Below are 16,936 nucleotides of genomic sequence, written 5' to 3'. Positions count from 1 at the left end.
TGTGTAACTTGACATAATTAGTGTTGATTTAATTTCATGTCATGATTATCGTGTCATAATTTTCGTTTCGTGTCATTTTTAAATATATCTTGTATCTTCCCCTCCCTACCCTCTATACCCCCCTCGCTCTGTCTGTCTCTCTGTCTCTCTGTGTGTCTGTGTGTGTGTGTCTCTCTCTCTCTCAGCCTGCTAACCTATCAGAGACAGGTGTGGGCAACACACTGGCAGACAGACCAGCAGGTCAAGGTCTCTACACGGCTCTGTGGCAGCTGTCCCTGGCTCTGCTGTTTAAGATGATGGTCACTGTGGTGACCTTCGGCATGAAGGTACGGTCCCTGGGAGGGGGGTTGTTCTCTCGCACACTGTTTGGTGGTGTGCATGTACTCACACACACACACATCACATAATGTCTCCCTCACACACTCGCGCTCTTTCGCTCTCTCACACACATGCATACCCATCTCGGCACGTACCACGGCACATCAATCAGGAGGAATTACTTTATGCTCGCAGCCCTGATCCAGCATCATTTAATGCTTTGCAGGGGAAGAAAGATGTTGCGAGGGATGATGTCTTAACTGCATGTGTCAGTGTTAAAACATTACTGCTTTGAGGTTATCAGGGGGGAGACGACTCCCTTTGGCTCTTACTATCACACACACATGTGCACGCGTGCACACGCATTGGTATTACTATACTTGTGAGGACGTACCAATTTTAGGACGGCATTTTTAAACAGAATAGTGGAGAAAAAAAACACTGCTAATTTGTGGTGTGCAAGTCCTTCACCTCTTCAGTTGTTATTCTTAACCATAAAAAACAACATTTTCTTGTGAGGGCCAGCAAAACTGTCTTATTTCTCAAAACGCACACACACATTACACGTACGTGACGTTTGGCACGCTAAGCACCTTGAGAGATTTGTTGGAATGCACAACGGTAAATCTTCTCGACTTAAATCAGTGGTGGTGGAAGCCGCTGTTATGAAGGAGATGGGATCGGACAGATGGGCGTGTAGGTTTTTCTTTCCGTTTTGTTTTGTGTCTTAATCATACTGCCACACTCACTTAGTCGTGATGCCTGTACCATGTATCTTCATGTGTGTGTGTGAAGCACTTTGTAAATCTTTCAGTTGAAAAAAACGCTATACAGAAGTGCCGCACTATGAGCGTGTAGATCTGCTATTTTTGAAAAATCTTCACAATTTGTGCAAATCTTATATATATATTTTTTAAAGTGAAATTTTTAACTCCAATATTTGCTTCTGGGGGTCCCTCGAACAAAATATTTTGATGGGGTCTGTGGCCAAATACATATAATTTTGGGGGTCCTTGACATAGAAAAGTTGGAGCACCACTGATATAGCAACCAAACAACATTGATATGTATTTGAAAAATGTTCAAGATTTTTCAAAAGTACAAGCGCATAGCGCGGCACCAGCGCTTGTATATCTGCTATTTTTGAATAGCCCAAAGAAATCTTAAAATGACACAGATGCGTCCCCGGATTGAATGGGTTAATAAAAAACAACATAACAAAAGCTGTTCCTTTTAAACTTTGTTGCTAAAAAAACAGCATTACAAAAGTTACTCCCTAAAACATTTCAGTCAGAAAACAGCAATACAAAAGTTACTCCCTAAAACATTTCAGTCAGAAAACAGCATTACAAAAGTTACTCCCTAATACATTTCAGTCAGAAAACAGCATTACAAAAGTTACTCCCTAAAACATTTCAGTCAGAAAACAGCATTACAAAAGTTACTCCCTAATACATTTCAGTCAGAAAACAGCATTACAAAAGTTACTCCCTAAAACATTTCAGTCAGAAAACAGCATTACTAAAGTTACTCCCTAAAACATTTCAGTCAGAAAACAGCATTACTAAAGTGAATCCTTCCTCCTAGGTCCCGTCGGGTCTGTTCATCCCCAGCATGGCGGTGGGAGCCATAGCGGGCAGGCTGCTGGGCGTGGGCATGGAGCAGCTGGCGTACTACAACCACGACTGGCTCATCTTCAGAGGGTGGTGTTCGCCGGGCGCAGACTGCATCACCCCGGGGCTCTACGCCATGGTGGGGGCCGCAGCGTGTCTAGGTGAGGCTCTGATGAACCAGACTGCTCACACTGTTGTAGTGGTGTCGAGTAACATTTACTCATTCACTCTACTTAAGTACAATTTTTAAGGTATTTTTTTTACTTTACTAGAGTATTTCCAATTTCCAATACTTTTACTTCTGCTCCACTACATCTCAGTCAAATATTGTACTTTTACTCCACTACAATTATTTGAAAACTTTAGTTACTTTGTAGATTTTGATTATTATTACAAAATCCCCTCGCAGAGCCACGCTGTAAAGAATCATATTGCTCACCAGACAAGCTACATTGTCGAGGTAATGGATCATTTATATCTCTCTGGGTCGTCCTCAGACAAGCCCTCCATCGTCGCATCGTGTATGTTGCCACCCAACCCTGTATCAATTTTGTCAAACTAAATAATATTTTTGTCACACAAATCTGAAATTCACAATTTATACAAAAGTATAAATTCATTTTGATTCCTCTCAGTTGACAGGGGTGGAATAGTCTAGAATCTATTGACCACAGATGTGAGTGTTCACCATTGGCTTCTCAGTGACAATGAAATGCAGACGACATAAAACATACACACCCAGTTGTCCCATGACACCATGACAACAAAATAAGCCCCCCGGGCCACATTCCACTAATACGTATAGATCAAAAAGACTGTGATCTCAGAACAGACCAGTGGATGATGTCTTCATTAAAAGTGGACATCACAAGACAGTGGAGTCGTTTGAAGAGTTTCCTTCCAAAAGCAGACGTCCACCAGAGAAACGTGTGACGGCTCTGACATGTGGTGTACAAATGGTGTCTGTAACCAGGGATTGATTTGTTAGGAAAAAAATCGTCTTCAACGTTTTTCAGGCCAAGGACCCCTTAGCTGAGAGAGAGATGAAGCAGGACCCCCCCCCCACACACACATACTGCATAACATTGTGTGTAGCTTCATAGACTTGCTTGACCTCACTGTTTAGTTGGTCTGTGCGAGGCGTTGTGAGCTTGTAGATCTGCTATTTTCAGCTAATGTTCCCCTCAGAATAGGGGTGCTATGGTTCAAGTGGTCAATGTAAAAATGGGAAAATGTTCCTATCACACAACCTGATTTGGTGGCCCCCCTGCAGTAACTCTGAGGACCACCTAGGGGTCCCGGACCCCCAAAAAGCAGAGGCAGGGACCCCCCCTCCAAGTAAATTAAAGGCAGGTTAAGTAAATTAGTGTTAAATAGCTCTAATTGCTGATAGTACTCATTGCTATATAGTGTTTGTTCAGAAACAGGAATATCCCTGTCTCTCCAGCCTTTTAGAAAACAGAAAATGCATTTTCAGGTCGGGATACTAATATTATTACTAATATTATAAATTGGAAGTGATGACACAAAGAAATTAGCAGAACAAATTGGAACTGGAACGCAATAACATTGAAGCTGATAAATGGGTACTCTCTCCTGATTGGCTGAAATTTGAACTTTTCTGTTTTCTGTTTATCAAAGAGCAGGAGAGACGGGGAGACCCCTGTTACTGAACAAACACACTATTGCAATGATTACTATCAGAATATAGTGCTTTAACCTTTTTAACAAAATACTTTTTGTTTTAACCAAAAAAAATCATTTACCCTACCTTTAAACCCTGGCAGTAACAAATCCCGCCCCTGTTTTAAACAGAATAAAGCTCCAGCTCTTCTCCTGGGTGGCCAGGTGGATCAGACTCGTTTGGTTCTTAGTTACATGTAAATTGGATTGTTTGACTAAGTAATGGCTGGGAAAACAATTTTGACCTTTTTCGTGACCTTTGACCATGACCCAATCACCGCCGAAATGTAATCTGGTAAATCGTGCAATAACCAGCCTCTGTTAAAAGTTTCAAGTCATTTCGTGCAGCCGTTTTCCCGTAAAAGTTTGTGTAACAAAAGTGACAGAGTGACAAAAACATTCCCCTTTCCCCAGCGAGTGGGGTAACAAACGATTTGTTTAAGTTATGGTTCTTTTTAGAAGGATAAAGATGGTTTATGTCCATGGCTGAAAATGATCTACACTTGGCCTTCGATGTTTCAGAAATATTGAATGATGAAAGTCAGGTGTTGGAAAATGGCTGTGCTAGCCTGCACTATATCATCCTATAATTCTACAAAGCTCTGTGGCTCTGTGTGTGCGTGCGTCCACAAAATCTCTTCATGACCGCTTCTCCTCAGTGCCTGGAGCAATTGATCTGTATTTGCACACAGCCATTGACCAACAGCATGTGCACAGAACACGACGTCCGTTTTTCACTTTACCCAAATCAAAACACCGAAAAAAGGGGGGGAAATGTTTGGCACGTGATTCTGGAGCGAAGAAGGGGTGAAAGAATCCAGAGACTTGGTTTGTTATTTATTGTTACTAAATAAATAAAGACAGTGCCGTGTCAGGGGAAATTTCTGGCTGTGTACAGTGGAAATGATAAGGGAGTCGCGGCTCAAACAAACTTTTAATGGCTTCATCTGTGATGTTTTATTAGATTATTAAGGTTAAAAGTGGACAAATAAAGAGTTTTCCAGATGTGTTGAGAACTGGCCAAGCTCGGTGTAAGAATATTGTATTGGACTGTAGCAGTGGTCAGCTCTGCCTTCCCAGTGCCTTTGTCATAGTCGAAGAGTAAACGCAGAACAGAACAGAAGATGGATGGTTGGATGGATGCTGTGCTGTTCCAGTGGTTCTCAACCTATGGTTCGGGACCCCCCCCCTCCCCACATGATTTTTGGGGGGTTGAAGTGACAATTTAAGGACTTTTAAGACCTTTTTAATACCTAAAGAAAAGAAAAAAGACCATTACTGCATCAAAGGAAATCGACAAACTATACAATAAAAACTGGTCAGACATTTACCAAAATGTCAAATATCAGCTTATTTCACAATATTTATCTGTGGAACCGAGTCAAACTAAATGTAATGCCTCAACTCCTACAATTCCAAGTGCTTGTCAGGGTGGGGGGTCCCCAGTTCAAATATGATTTTTTTGGGGGGTCCCCAGTTCAAATGTGAGTTTTTTGGGGGGTCCGCAGTTCAAGTATGAGTTTTTTGGGGGTTCACGGCTTGAAAAGGTTGAGAACCACTGTGCTATGCTGTTGTGTGTGTGTGTGTGGTGTGATGTACAGTACTGTATGAAGAACAGATGTGATTGGAGGTATTTTTGGAGCAAAGGGGGAGATGCTGGTTCGTGCGGTGGGGGTGGTGGGTGAGCTATACTCTACATAGCTTCTACTGTAGCTCAACCACACGAGCCCTTGCGTCCCTATAATTCCGGGCATGTCATAATTGTGAACATTCAGCCATAATATTCCCATAACATTTGGAGAAGATAGCAGATCTACAAAGCTCACAGCGCATTGCAACGCGACCCGTCGTGAGCTTGTAGGTTAGCTATTTTCGCTATTTGATGTACAGCAAAGTATATAGGTTTAAAGTGGTTCACCCTAAGAGGATATGCTCTGGGATCATTCTCAGGGAGAGTAGAAAGGAAAATAAACCAAGCTGAAACCAACAGTCTACAATATGTGGTCTCGGCAATATTCTTTTTTTATTGTAGCAATATGCTTCTGTGGCCATGTGGATGTCGTTTATCATTACTCGGCGATAGCTAGCATGAAAAGCTGCCAACTCCCGTCACTAACAATTGTTTTCCGATGCTAACGGGGTCACATGATGTCTCCTAGCAAACCCCCGAGCAATAAGGTTATAATAAAAAGACGAATATCAAACTGGATATGGGATAATGATACGTTTTCTTCCCGAACCGATATACCATGGCATCAGTCGAAACCGTCTGACTGTATTAAGCCGTACGCGTTCTCGCGGGAAAAGAATGTCCGCCGCAAAAGCGGAGCCATATGGGACGAGTTGCAGCGTCGGTGCGGGGCAGCGGGGCCACAACAAAGGCAGGAGGAGACTCCGCGGAGTCCTACTGTCCGACCTCAGCTGGAGGTTCTCATATTTGAACATGAATAATACGTTTTGGGGAAATAAATTGAAAACATGTCCAAAGTTTTCAAAAATGTGTTCTGACCACACACAGTAAGTGATGTTTTGAAGATTAATTATATGTTTAGACGACCCAAAATGATTGAGTGAGTGAGTGTGAGTGTTGAATTCAAAATTCGAGCCATTTGGCCGACGCTCTCGTAAATTATTATGAGGCACATTATGAGGGCAACAGTTAAATTCCTAGCTCGCTGGGTACTGTTGTTGCACAGTGGTTCTCAAAGTGGGGGTCCTTGAGGGGGTTCCGGGGGGTCCCCAGCAATTTCTTTTCAATACAGCATCACAATCATTTGAACCCCCTTTATCCATATCTTAAACGTTTGCTATTCAAAAATAGCATATATACAAGCTTGTGTACATCTGCTGCTACAGTATTTTTGGAAAAATCTTGACAGTGTTTGAAAGATTTTAAATCATTTAGAATGTTTTTTAACACCAATGTTCTCTTTTGGGGTCCCCCCCCCCCCCACCTGAAAAACCTTTTCAGATGGGGTGGTGTTTGAGAACTACTACTGAAGCAGACAGGAGAGTGTGTCGACCACGTAGTTGCAACATCCCCGGTTTGATTCTGGGTTGATTCAGTGGTTCCCAAATGGTGTCATGGGATTATGTGACAGGCCCACATTATTATTATTGCGATATATATACAACTTTACAAAAGAGCGTCAGCAAGGGCATGCGGTCGCTACGGGTTCCTAACGAGTCTCCAGACGTGAAAACGGATGATTGATACAACTATACAAAAAGATGTCAGTTATCAGTACTTTGTGTCTCATTTCCCAACACAGAGGCAACGTCTATGCCCAAAACAAATATATTTTAACCCAGGGGTCTTCAACGTTTTCAGCCCAAGGACCCCCTAGCTGAGAGAAAGATGAAGCAAGGACCCCCTCCTCTATATTGTATAAAATTGTGTTTCAGATTCAACTTTTTTGTTTACGTGGTCTGCTCTTTTTCCCCTCTACACCTGTACCTCTATGCCAAAAATAGCAGATCTACGAGCTTGTAGATCTGCTATTTTTGGCTAAAGTACTCCTCAGAAAAGGGATGCTAGGGTTCAAGGGGTAACGTAAAAAAGAAAAAAAAATCATATCACACAAAGATTTGGTGGACCCCCTGTAGTAACTCCGAGGACACCCTAGGGGTCCCGGACCCCCTGTTGAAGGCATCAGGTTGTGAGCTTGTAGATCTGCTATGTTTTGCTATGAATACAGGGGTGCCTTGAGATTTTGACTTGCCCATTGGTGCGCCACAAAACGTTAGAGAACCACTGCTCCAAATAAAGCAAAAGTAACGGGCATAAAAAGGGTATAATTGATTAAAAGCAAATCCATTAAACCACGTCAGATGAAATTTCACCCATCCACTTCTGCCCATTCAAAGCACGCTACCACAATGCATGGTGTATCATTTTTGCTTAATTGAGACGTTCGGAGGCATCCATCATCTGAAACAGATTTATACAGTGTGGCTGACAGAGACGGCTGACAAACTGCAGACGTGGTGAATGAATCAAGTATTTTTGAACCGTGTCCACGAAGGAGATTGAATTTACTGTTCAGAAAATAAACCCAAATCAAACTCAGGAGGTGGGGAAACTCTCCCCAACGTTCCTCCAGCCGAGCCAATCGCATCACACAACAACGTGCCTAATGGTCGTAAGCAGTGGTGTAAAGTAACTAAGTACATGTACTCGAGCTCTGTACTTAAGTGCACTTTTGAGGAATTTCTACTTTACTGGAGTGTTTCCAATTTTCAGTACTTCTACTCCACTACATCTCAGAGGCAAACATTGTACTTTTACTCCACTACAATTATTGGAAAACGTTAGTTACTAGTTATTTTATAGATTTGAATTATTATTACAAATCATGCATTAACCACTTCAGCCCTATTTAAACTTTGGCCATTTGAAATAGCAGATAGCAGATCTACAAGCTCACAACGCGTCGCATCGTGGCGCATTGTGAGCTTGTAGATCTGCTATTTTCAAAAGATTGTAATACATTTTATACGATACCTTGTCAAACGGGACATTCTGCATATATGAATAATTTTACTTTTGTACTTTTACTCCAGTAAATTTTGATTACCTGACATTTACTTGTAACGGCGTTTTTCTACATTGCGAGATGTGAGATTCTTTCCTCCCCCCCCCTCCCCCACAGCTAATGCTGTGCTGCCATTGAGGAAGACATGTACCCCCTACTTAGTGGACGGGGACCAGTGCAAAACTTCGGTTGGGCCAAGTACATCCTAGGTGTTATGTGTTTTTATGTGTTATGTCTTTTCACTTTGCACAGTGGAAAATGAGTCCAGGTGCGATCCGGGAACCCAAGTGATGTGAATGAGTAACACATGGGTCTGTGTATTTTTTGGCCATTTTATATTTGATAAATGAAATTCGGAAAACGGTCTGTTTTCTAAATACTATTTATTCTTTTCTAAATACTATTTAGAAATGGTTAAACAAAACTTAGAAATAGGTATTATATGACCCGATTCCCGATTTTTGTTGGTGTGGTTCTAAACAGAATTAGGAATTTAAAACAACAGTGCGCAAGCCGTACTGAATTCCATGTCTCCATATTCTAGGCGCGTCTGTGCTTTAGCCACGCCCCCTTCTGTGACGCACCCGGAACTGATGAGCAGACTTTTCTTTTTTAGACTTTTATCATTTATCGACCATAAATCAATATAAACAAACAAAAAACACACACAAACGCTGGGAGGTGTCTTAGAAGAGAGCCTGAATATCATTTATGAATATCAAAAATCGCTAAAATAATAAACAGTGGTGGAAAAAGTACGCCGTTGTAGATGCAATGCATGGCATTGTGAGCTTGTAGATCTGCTATTTTCAAATGGCCGAAATGTATCTTAGAAGAGAGCCTTAGAATGTCTAACTTTGGATTTATGAATATCAAAAATCGCTAAAATAACTATTAAACAGTGGTTTAATAGTTTCTTCAGCCCTGTACAGGGTGGTTAATGTATGTTTTGTACTAATAATCAAAATCATACATTTCTGTCTCACAACAAGCTCACAACGTGTCGCTTTACGACGTGTTGTGAGCTTGTAGATCTGCTATTTTCAAAGGACTTTTATACATTTGAAAACTTGTGAAATGGGACCTTCTGCATAATGAGTACTTTCTACTTTTGGTACTTTAAGTACATTTTGATACCAGTACTTTTACTCAAGTCAATTTTGAATTCCGGACTTTTACTTGTAACAGACAGAGTACTTCTACATTGCAGTATTGATACTTTTACTTAAGTAAAACATTTGAGTGCTTTTTCCACCACTGACACACACACACACACACACACACACACACACACACACACACACACACACACACACACACACACACACACACACACGCGTCTCTCTCAACCCAGCCGGTCAAGGCAGATGGGCGCCCACCATGTTCTGTTTGAGGTTTCTTACCCGTTAAAGGGGAGTTTTTCCTTTCCCCACAGTCAGCCAAGTGCTTGCTCATAGGGGGAGTGTTGGTTTCTCAGTAAATTAAAGAGTATAGTCTTGACCTGCTCTATACTGTAATTTTGTATGAATGAAATTCAATTGACGTGTTATTTATAGTTGGCGTATGTTTGAGCTGCCTTGCTCAACGGCATAATGTAATTCTGTATTTGAAACCCCTAATCCTCTCTCACAAGGTGGAGTCTGACGGCAAGGCAAATAGTCATCAAATGTTTATCATGGTGCCTTCCTTGTTATAGAATTAAACGTCATTGAATTCACGATGACTCGCGCTGTCGATCAGTGATTTGTTTTCGTGCCCTTGGGCTTTGCTCAAGGGCACAATGTTTGGGTTCCTTTCTCATCGCTCCTCATCTGTCTCAAGTTGTGCGGGATGTGACTCATGATGGTGTCATCACTGTCTTTGGGAGTTCTTCTTCAGCATTCTTGAATGCCTTGCTCCGGGGGCATTTAAGCTAATTGAGTTTTCAAACTCCTTCCTCCGCAGGTGGGGTGACTCGTATGACGGTGTCACTGGTGGTAATCATGTTTGAGCTGACGGGTGGTCTGGAGTACATCGTGCCTCTCATGGCCGCAACCATGACCAGCAAGTGGGTGGCTGACGCCTTTGGAAGAGAAGGCATCTATGAGGTGAGTCTGACTCTGTGCGTGTGTGTGTGTGTGTGTGTGTGTGTGTGTGCGTATCACAGCGCAACACATTGTGAGCTTGTAGAGTGGCTATCTACACTGGCGTGCAGCGAAGTATACTGTGTCTCTAACTCAGGCTTTAGGGTTGGGGTTAACCCATTAAAAAGCATCTGTATCATTTTATACTTTGGCTTTTAAAAAATAGCAGATATACAAGCTCATAACGCGTCACTTTGTGCTGCGCTATGAGCTTGTAGATCTGCTATTTTTGAAGTGCAAATCGTTGATATATATTTTTCAAATGTTTGCTTCTGGGGGTCCCTGGAACAAAACATTTTGAGATAGGGGTAGGCGGCCAAATACATATCATTTTGGGGGTCCACTGTGACATGGAAACGTTAGGATTTAGAATACATGTTTAGAATCGGCCTCAGGTCTTAATGGGTTAAATACAGTCGTGTGTGTGTGTGTGTGTGTGTGTTTTACTATGGCTGTCATTGTGAGTGGCAGTGGATTAGCACTAAATAAGTAAAATACAGTGTTTCCAAACACTGTAAACCTCAAAGAATTGTAGAGTTTTTAGGTACCATCATATGATATTTAACATCAACATTTTCCCAGGTTTCCACAAGGATTTATGATAATCTTATTTGACATTGTGAAGTGCTTTCTTGGCAAAAAACAGTATGTTTTTTGTAAACTTACTTTTCGGCCCTAATGGGTTCACCTGTGCCTTTAAAAACACATGCCCTCCTCGACGATGTAACCTAAACTGGGAATAAAGTGTTTATAGTGAACTAACACATTGTCATGCCTCCAAACACACTATGTTGCTCCAAGGTTAATGTTATGAAACACTTATTTGATATAACGTTATTCTCCATAATTGCAGATAATTCTGGGTATTTTCATATAATATTACACAAGAGCATTTTGTTTGGCTTGCATAACGTGGCAGCAGAATTCAATGTGACACTGACATTCTTGGCAAACCTTTTTATTTTTAGATTTTTTTGGAACCTTAAATGTGTTCCCCGATGGGTCTACCAATGCTACAAGAAGTATACACACACAAGTGCTATAAGATATGTTGAATAAACACTTCCAGTAAATGGCACATGTTTTACGTTAGAGACAGATTTTTATAGACTACCTCCCCTGGAGTGTTGTTTTTACATTTATTGAGACAGACGTTTTTTTTTTTTTAAATGCAAGCAAGAGCAGCCTTAGGGGGGAAGGACGGGATATAGAGAGATACAGAATTTATCCACTGGTATAGATCCAGAAATTAAGGGTATTAGAGCTGCATTGGGCAATATTTCTGATAGTCACGCAGCCTGAAAAAGAATGCGCACTGTTGAAGATTTCATTGAGACATAACGCTACCTATCAGTGTGTGACTGTGTGCAAAGGCCTTCCATGTTTTTCTTTTTCCTCTATTCTAAAGCATGATGTCCACACAAAATCCACCCAGACTTTTAAGCTTCTCCATAAAAGACTTCAGGCTCCCTTCTCTTCTGCTCCCAGATTCTGTTGACTGGCGTCTCCCTCGCTTTTTTTATTTGTCTCTCCACGTCCATAGCAGATCTACAAGCTCATAGCGCGGCACCGAGTGCCGCGCTATGAGCTTGTAGATCTGCTATTTTTGAGAAATCGTGAAAATGTGTGCAAATCTTTCAATATATATATATATTTTAAGGCAAAATGTTTTTACTCAAATCTTTGCTTCTGGGGGGTCCCTGGAACATGGGGGGTCCACGGCCAAATACATATAATTTTGGGGGTCCTTGACATGAAAAGGTTTGAGAACCACTGATATAGAAACATAAGTTTTTTTCAAAAAACTGTTAGGATTTAGAAGACATTCAAAGATTTTTTGGAACACTTTGTTAGAAACTGTATTTATTAACTTGAAATAAGATAGATAAATAAAATACACAAACATTTCCAGTGCCTACGTCGTTTTTGTGTGAGTCGGGGGCGCACACTCGCAAATACAAGTCGTTTTTAATAGTGTTTAGAGAGGTTGTCAAACAACACATTTATGCTGAATGGTTATTGTGAAATGTTACTTTATTTAATTGAAAAGGTTACACAGTACGACTGTGATTGAAAGTCTGTTCACTCCCTCCCATACCTAATGCCTCCCTCGCTCTTTAAAATCTGCATACCCTCTCCCATATATTCATGCTTCCTAGCGCAAGATAACAAAAAACAAAACAATGTAATCCCCCTCATTTATCTGGTTGGAGGCCCACGTATCGTACAATGGGTCTTTAAGTGCCACAGCAGTTCTTTCCACTGGGCAAGAGTTTATGAGGTTGGATGTGTTTTTTTCCCCCTCTCTGTTCCGCAGGCTCACATCAGACTGAACGGCTACCCGTTCCTGGAGCCTAAAGAGGAGTTTGCACACAACTCTCTGGCCGTGGACGTGATGAGGCCCAGGAGAGCGGACCCTGCCCTGACCGTGCTCACACAGGATGGCATGACTGTAGGGGAGGTGGAGGTACAGTGCATTCTCCCTCTCTCTCTCGAACACACACACACACACACACACACACACACACACACACACACACACACACACACACACACACACACACACACACACACACACACACACACACACACACACCCCACAAAAGCATAAACACAACAAACGCTAAAGGAAATATGATTAAATCAGCATAAGCGGGTGAAACAAAGTGTACAATGTGTTGTGCAAATGGACTTGACTTTTGATGATTTGAATTGCAATTCCTTCGTCTATTTCTAAACGTGTACCTTGTTAATGTGTCACTAATGCACACGATGTGTGTTTTGTTTGTTTGTTTGCAGTCGCTGGTGGAGAGCACCCACTACAGTGGTTTTCCTGTGGTGGTCTCCCAGGAGTCTCAGAGGCTGGTGGGCTTCGTATTGAGGAGAGACCTGCTTATATCAATAGGTAAAGATGATGACAATGTGTTTTCGATGACATTCCCGCCCGGGTAGCTCAGTCGGTAGAGCTCCCACCGAAAATAGCAGATCTACAAGCTCACAACGCGTCGCTTCGCGCCACGTTGCGAGCTTGCAGATCCGCTATTTTCAATACTTCTTAAACTATTTGTTTAAATTTGTTTTAAAAATGTTTTTTTGTGGAAATCTTTAGAACATCTTTTAAAATAATTAATTAAATAATTTAGGAAACAAAAAATAAAGGGATATTCACGCGAGACCGCGCGTTCTTGGCCGATACCGATAGCCTCTCTGACCTACTTACTTACGTACTTACTAATGACATTATCTAACTCAGCTATGCCTCTCTCTCTCTCTCCTCTCTCTCCCCTCTCTGTCCGTCCAACCGTCCCTCCCTCCAGACAATGCCAGGCAGCGTCAGGAGGGCGTGGTCAGTGCGTCCCAGGTGGTGTTCACTGAGCACGCTCCGTCGCAAGCGGACGACGCCCCGCCTCCCCTGCGTCTGCGCGCCATCCTGGACCTCAGCCCCTTCACCGTCACAGACCACACCCCCATGGACATCACCGTGGACATCTTCAGGAAGCTGGGACTACGGCAGTGTCTGGTGACACACAACGGGTCCGTCCACACACACACACACACACACACACACACACGCACACACACACACACACACACACACACACAGACGCACCAGTGTTAAGCCATGAAGATCTGAGGCCGATTCTACAAATGCCTCCTAAATCGGTAGTTCTCACTCTTTCAAGATTTTTCAACAATGTTCAGAAATAGCAGATGTGCGAGCTCGCAGCACGGCACAAAGTGACACGCTGTGAGCTTGTATATCTACTATTTTTGAATAGCCAATGCCAAGATCTAAAATGACACAGGCGCTTTCCCTGTTTCAATGGGTTAAATGTGTCGACTAATACTACTGACGAAAACTAAATAAATACTAAGCTATGATGACAAAAACCATGACTAAAAAAAATGTCATCAACAAATAAAAAGTGGATGAACATGTTAGGGAGGGACTAGTGGAGAAGAGATCCAGTATTGCAAAATAAATGTGTCGACTGTAGTTTTAGTCAACTGAAACTAGACTAAAACTAAAATATTTCAGATTACTAAAAATGACTAAAACTAAATGGAATTTTATTCAAACAACTATGACTAAAACGAAATAAATATTCGCTGTCAAAATTAACACCGACACACACACACACACACACACACACACACACACACACACACACACACACACACACACACACACACTAGCTCCCTCTAGGTGAGTTATACTTAGTTGCGCATTGTGTCGCGTTTTGAAAATAGCCGATCTAGACGGTCATGACACGTTGTGAGATTATTGTCAAGATTATTGTGGCAAAATAATTGCGATTAACGATTTTCAAAATACGCTTATAACTTAAAATGCCACTTTTATTAACCACTTGAACCCGCAGCATCCCTATTCTGGGGGAAACGTTCTGCAAAAATAGCTGATCTACAAGTACAATCTCACGACACGCTGTGAGCCTGTAGATCTGCTATTTGATAGTGCTGGTTTTCTGGTTTTCTCACCCTTTCCACGTCCTTTCAGCGGATTTATATTTCCCCAGACATATCAGTAGGCGGAGATCTCTGATCATCCGAGCCCAAGAATCCAAAACTGTTAATTCCTATCTATCTGAGTGGATCACATTGGAATGTGGGTTGTTCAAAACCGCCCCCAAGAAAAACAACAGCATTGGGATCACTTTCAAAACTGCTCTGTGATCATAAAATTATCTCAGCAAACATTATGTCAATAAGAAGTTTTGTTTGATTGATTGATTAATCAAACTCAGGCCAGCGCCCTTTGGGGGCGCCGGGTCTGCTCGGGGCCCCAAGGGCCTCTGGCCTGCAAGTCGGGAGTGATGCAAGGTCGGGGAATACTGTACACGCCACGGCCACACCCGTTGTGCAATACTCCTGTTATATCCGATGTACCCGTTGACACATTTACACATTTAAGTCGACGATTAATTATCACTCAAATAATTGCGATTGACGATTTCATTGTGTGTTTGGCTATTGAACATTGGAACATATGAAGCCTTTCAGGCTTCGTAATCAAAAATTTGCACAGGGCAGATTTGACAAATAACAGAAAGATACATAGAAATTAATGACATATTTAATGATTTTATACATGTTAAAAAAGCAGAAATAGCTTTGTGACACGTTGTAAGCTTATAGATCAGCTCTTTCTGCTTTTTTTTTTGTTGAAAATGTGAACATTTTTCAACATGGAAACGATTATGACGATTATGCAAAAATAATTGCGATTCGACGATTATGCGATAATTGTGACAGGCCTACACGCGCGTTGGGTCTTGCTTCGTGCGGCCGCTGTCATTCGGCTTGAGGCGGATGACGCTGTGTGTCATGCTGACCCAACCCACTGTAGTTTGGAAAGAAGGAGAGGACACCGGAGCATCTCGGATGTACTTGTACATCAAAAGACGGAAAAACGCAAACGGGAGAGATGTTCTCCTGACCTATTAGGTGCCACATGGCTCAGAAACTGTTGGTTGGTTCCCAAGGCTACTTTACTTACATCACCCTCACACACTTGCCGCCACAAAGCAGAGAGGGACAGATGGCTGGACGGAAGGACTTAAAACTTGACAACAAAACATGTATTTAATAAATAGTTTTTGGAGTGCGGCTCCCCGACGACTCCATTGGATGGTGAGAACGACCCAGAACTATCTTTCCCATTGTCTTCTGGATTCCACGTCGTTATGATCAACAACATCAGACAGCCCCATGGAGGCCTCTGCATGCAATGCCACATTGTAACCATAACTACCACAAAACAACATAATTTACATGACAAATAACAGAGACATAGAGACAATTGTTCTCAATGACGGACCGCTGTTCTGCCTCTGATCACGCTGTTAATGAAGCGGAAGCGTGGAAGCTCACGAAAACAATGTTCCGTGTCGAATGTATTGTTCTCGTCATAGGTAGTTGTTTTAATAAGCGGCATGATGTACGGAGCGGGTGAGGTTATTGGACAACATTCGTGCTTTACAATATCACTTATATACAGTATACCATTGTATTATTGGTCAGTGACACACACTTTCTTCACGTTCTTTATCATTTAGAATTTGCAAAAGCGCTTGGTTCGCTCCTTTTGTAACTTGAAATCTCTTATGCGAACGTGCGTGCACACACTCTCTCTCTCTCTCTCTCTGTCTCTCTGTCTGGCTCTCTGTCTAGTCATAACCTGCTCTCTCTCTCTCTGTCTATAACCTGTGCTCTTTCCCTCTCCTCTGTCGTTCTCACGCGACCACTGTCGTGAATGAGCTCATATACAGGCCCATAGAGCCTCCACCCTGTCAACTAATCAGCCCCTCATGTTGGCTCCGCAGAGGAAAGATGAGAGGAATACAAAACATGGGAGGATAAGGCAATGACGATATTGAGGGATTATAGCAGATTTACACTTTGAGGCATCACGCTGATGTTCTCATCCAGGGCAAATTTTCACCAAAGTAATCTGTAGAATATGAAGTCGTACATCAGCCTGTACCGCAAAAGACATTTTACATGTTTAACAACAATCTACAAAAATAGACCGAATGACTATGAACAAATATACAATTTTGTGTGGCCAAAAATCTTGATGACGGCCCAGTGGGACCGAAACGTCTGTCAATTTGAATAAAAACTGATGCTGCTGAGCAAGAGC

General features: G+C 42.0%; 1 protein-coding gene across 2 annotated transcripts in view; it reads left to right on the top strand.

Moving 5' to 3' along the window:
* The window catches only part of clcn5b (chloride channel, voltage-sensitive 5b), a 57,674-nt gene that overhangs the window by 39,157 nt on the left and 1,581 nt on the right, over positions 1–16,936 (top strand). For both annotated transcript variants that reach the window (XM_084042957.1, XM_084042958.1), the window contains 6 exons: positions 186–326; positions 1,906–2,092; positions 10,094–10,236; positions 12,590–12,739; positions 13,072–13,177; positions 13,590–13,806. In XM_084042957.1, the coding sequence (XP_083899083.1) occupies positions 186–326; positions 1,906–2,092; positions 10,094–10,236; positions 12,590–12,739; positions 13,072–13,177; positions 13,590–13,806 (944 nt within the window). The remainder of the gene's footprint in view (positions 1–185; positions 327–1,905; positions 2,093–10,093; positions 10,237–12,589; positions 12,740–13,071; positions 13,178–13,589; positions 13,807–16,936) is intronic.

This window comes from Gymnoscopelus microlampas, assembly GCF_963454915.1.
Source record: "Gymnoscopelus microlampas genome assembly, chromosome: 19".
Lineage (NCBI taxonomy): Eukaryota > Metazoa > Chordata > Actinopteri > Myctophiformes > Myctophidae > Gymnoscopelus > Gymnoscopelus microlampas.
The sequence above is the reverse complement of the archived record's forward strand: the minus strand, read 5'-3'. Positions and strand labels throughout refer to the sequence as shown.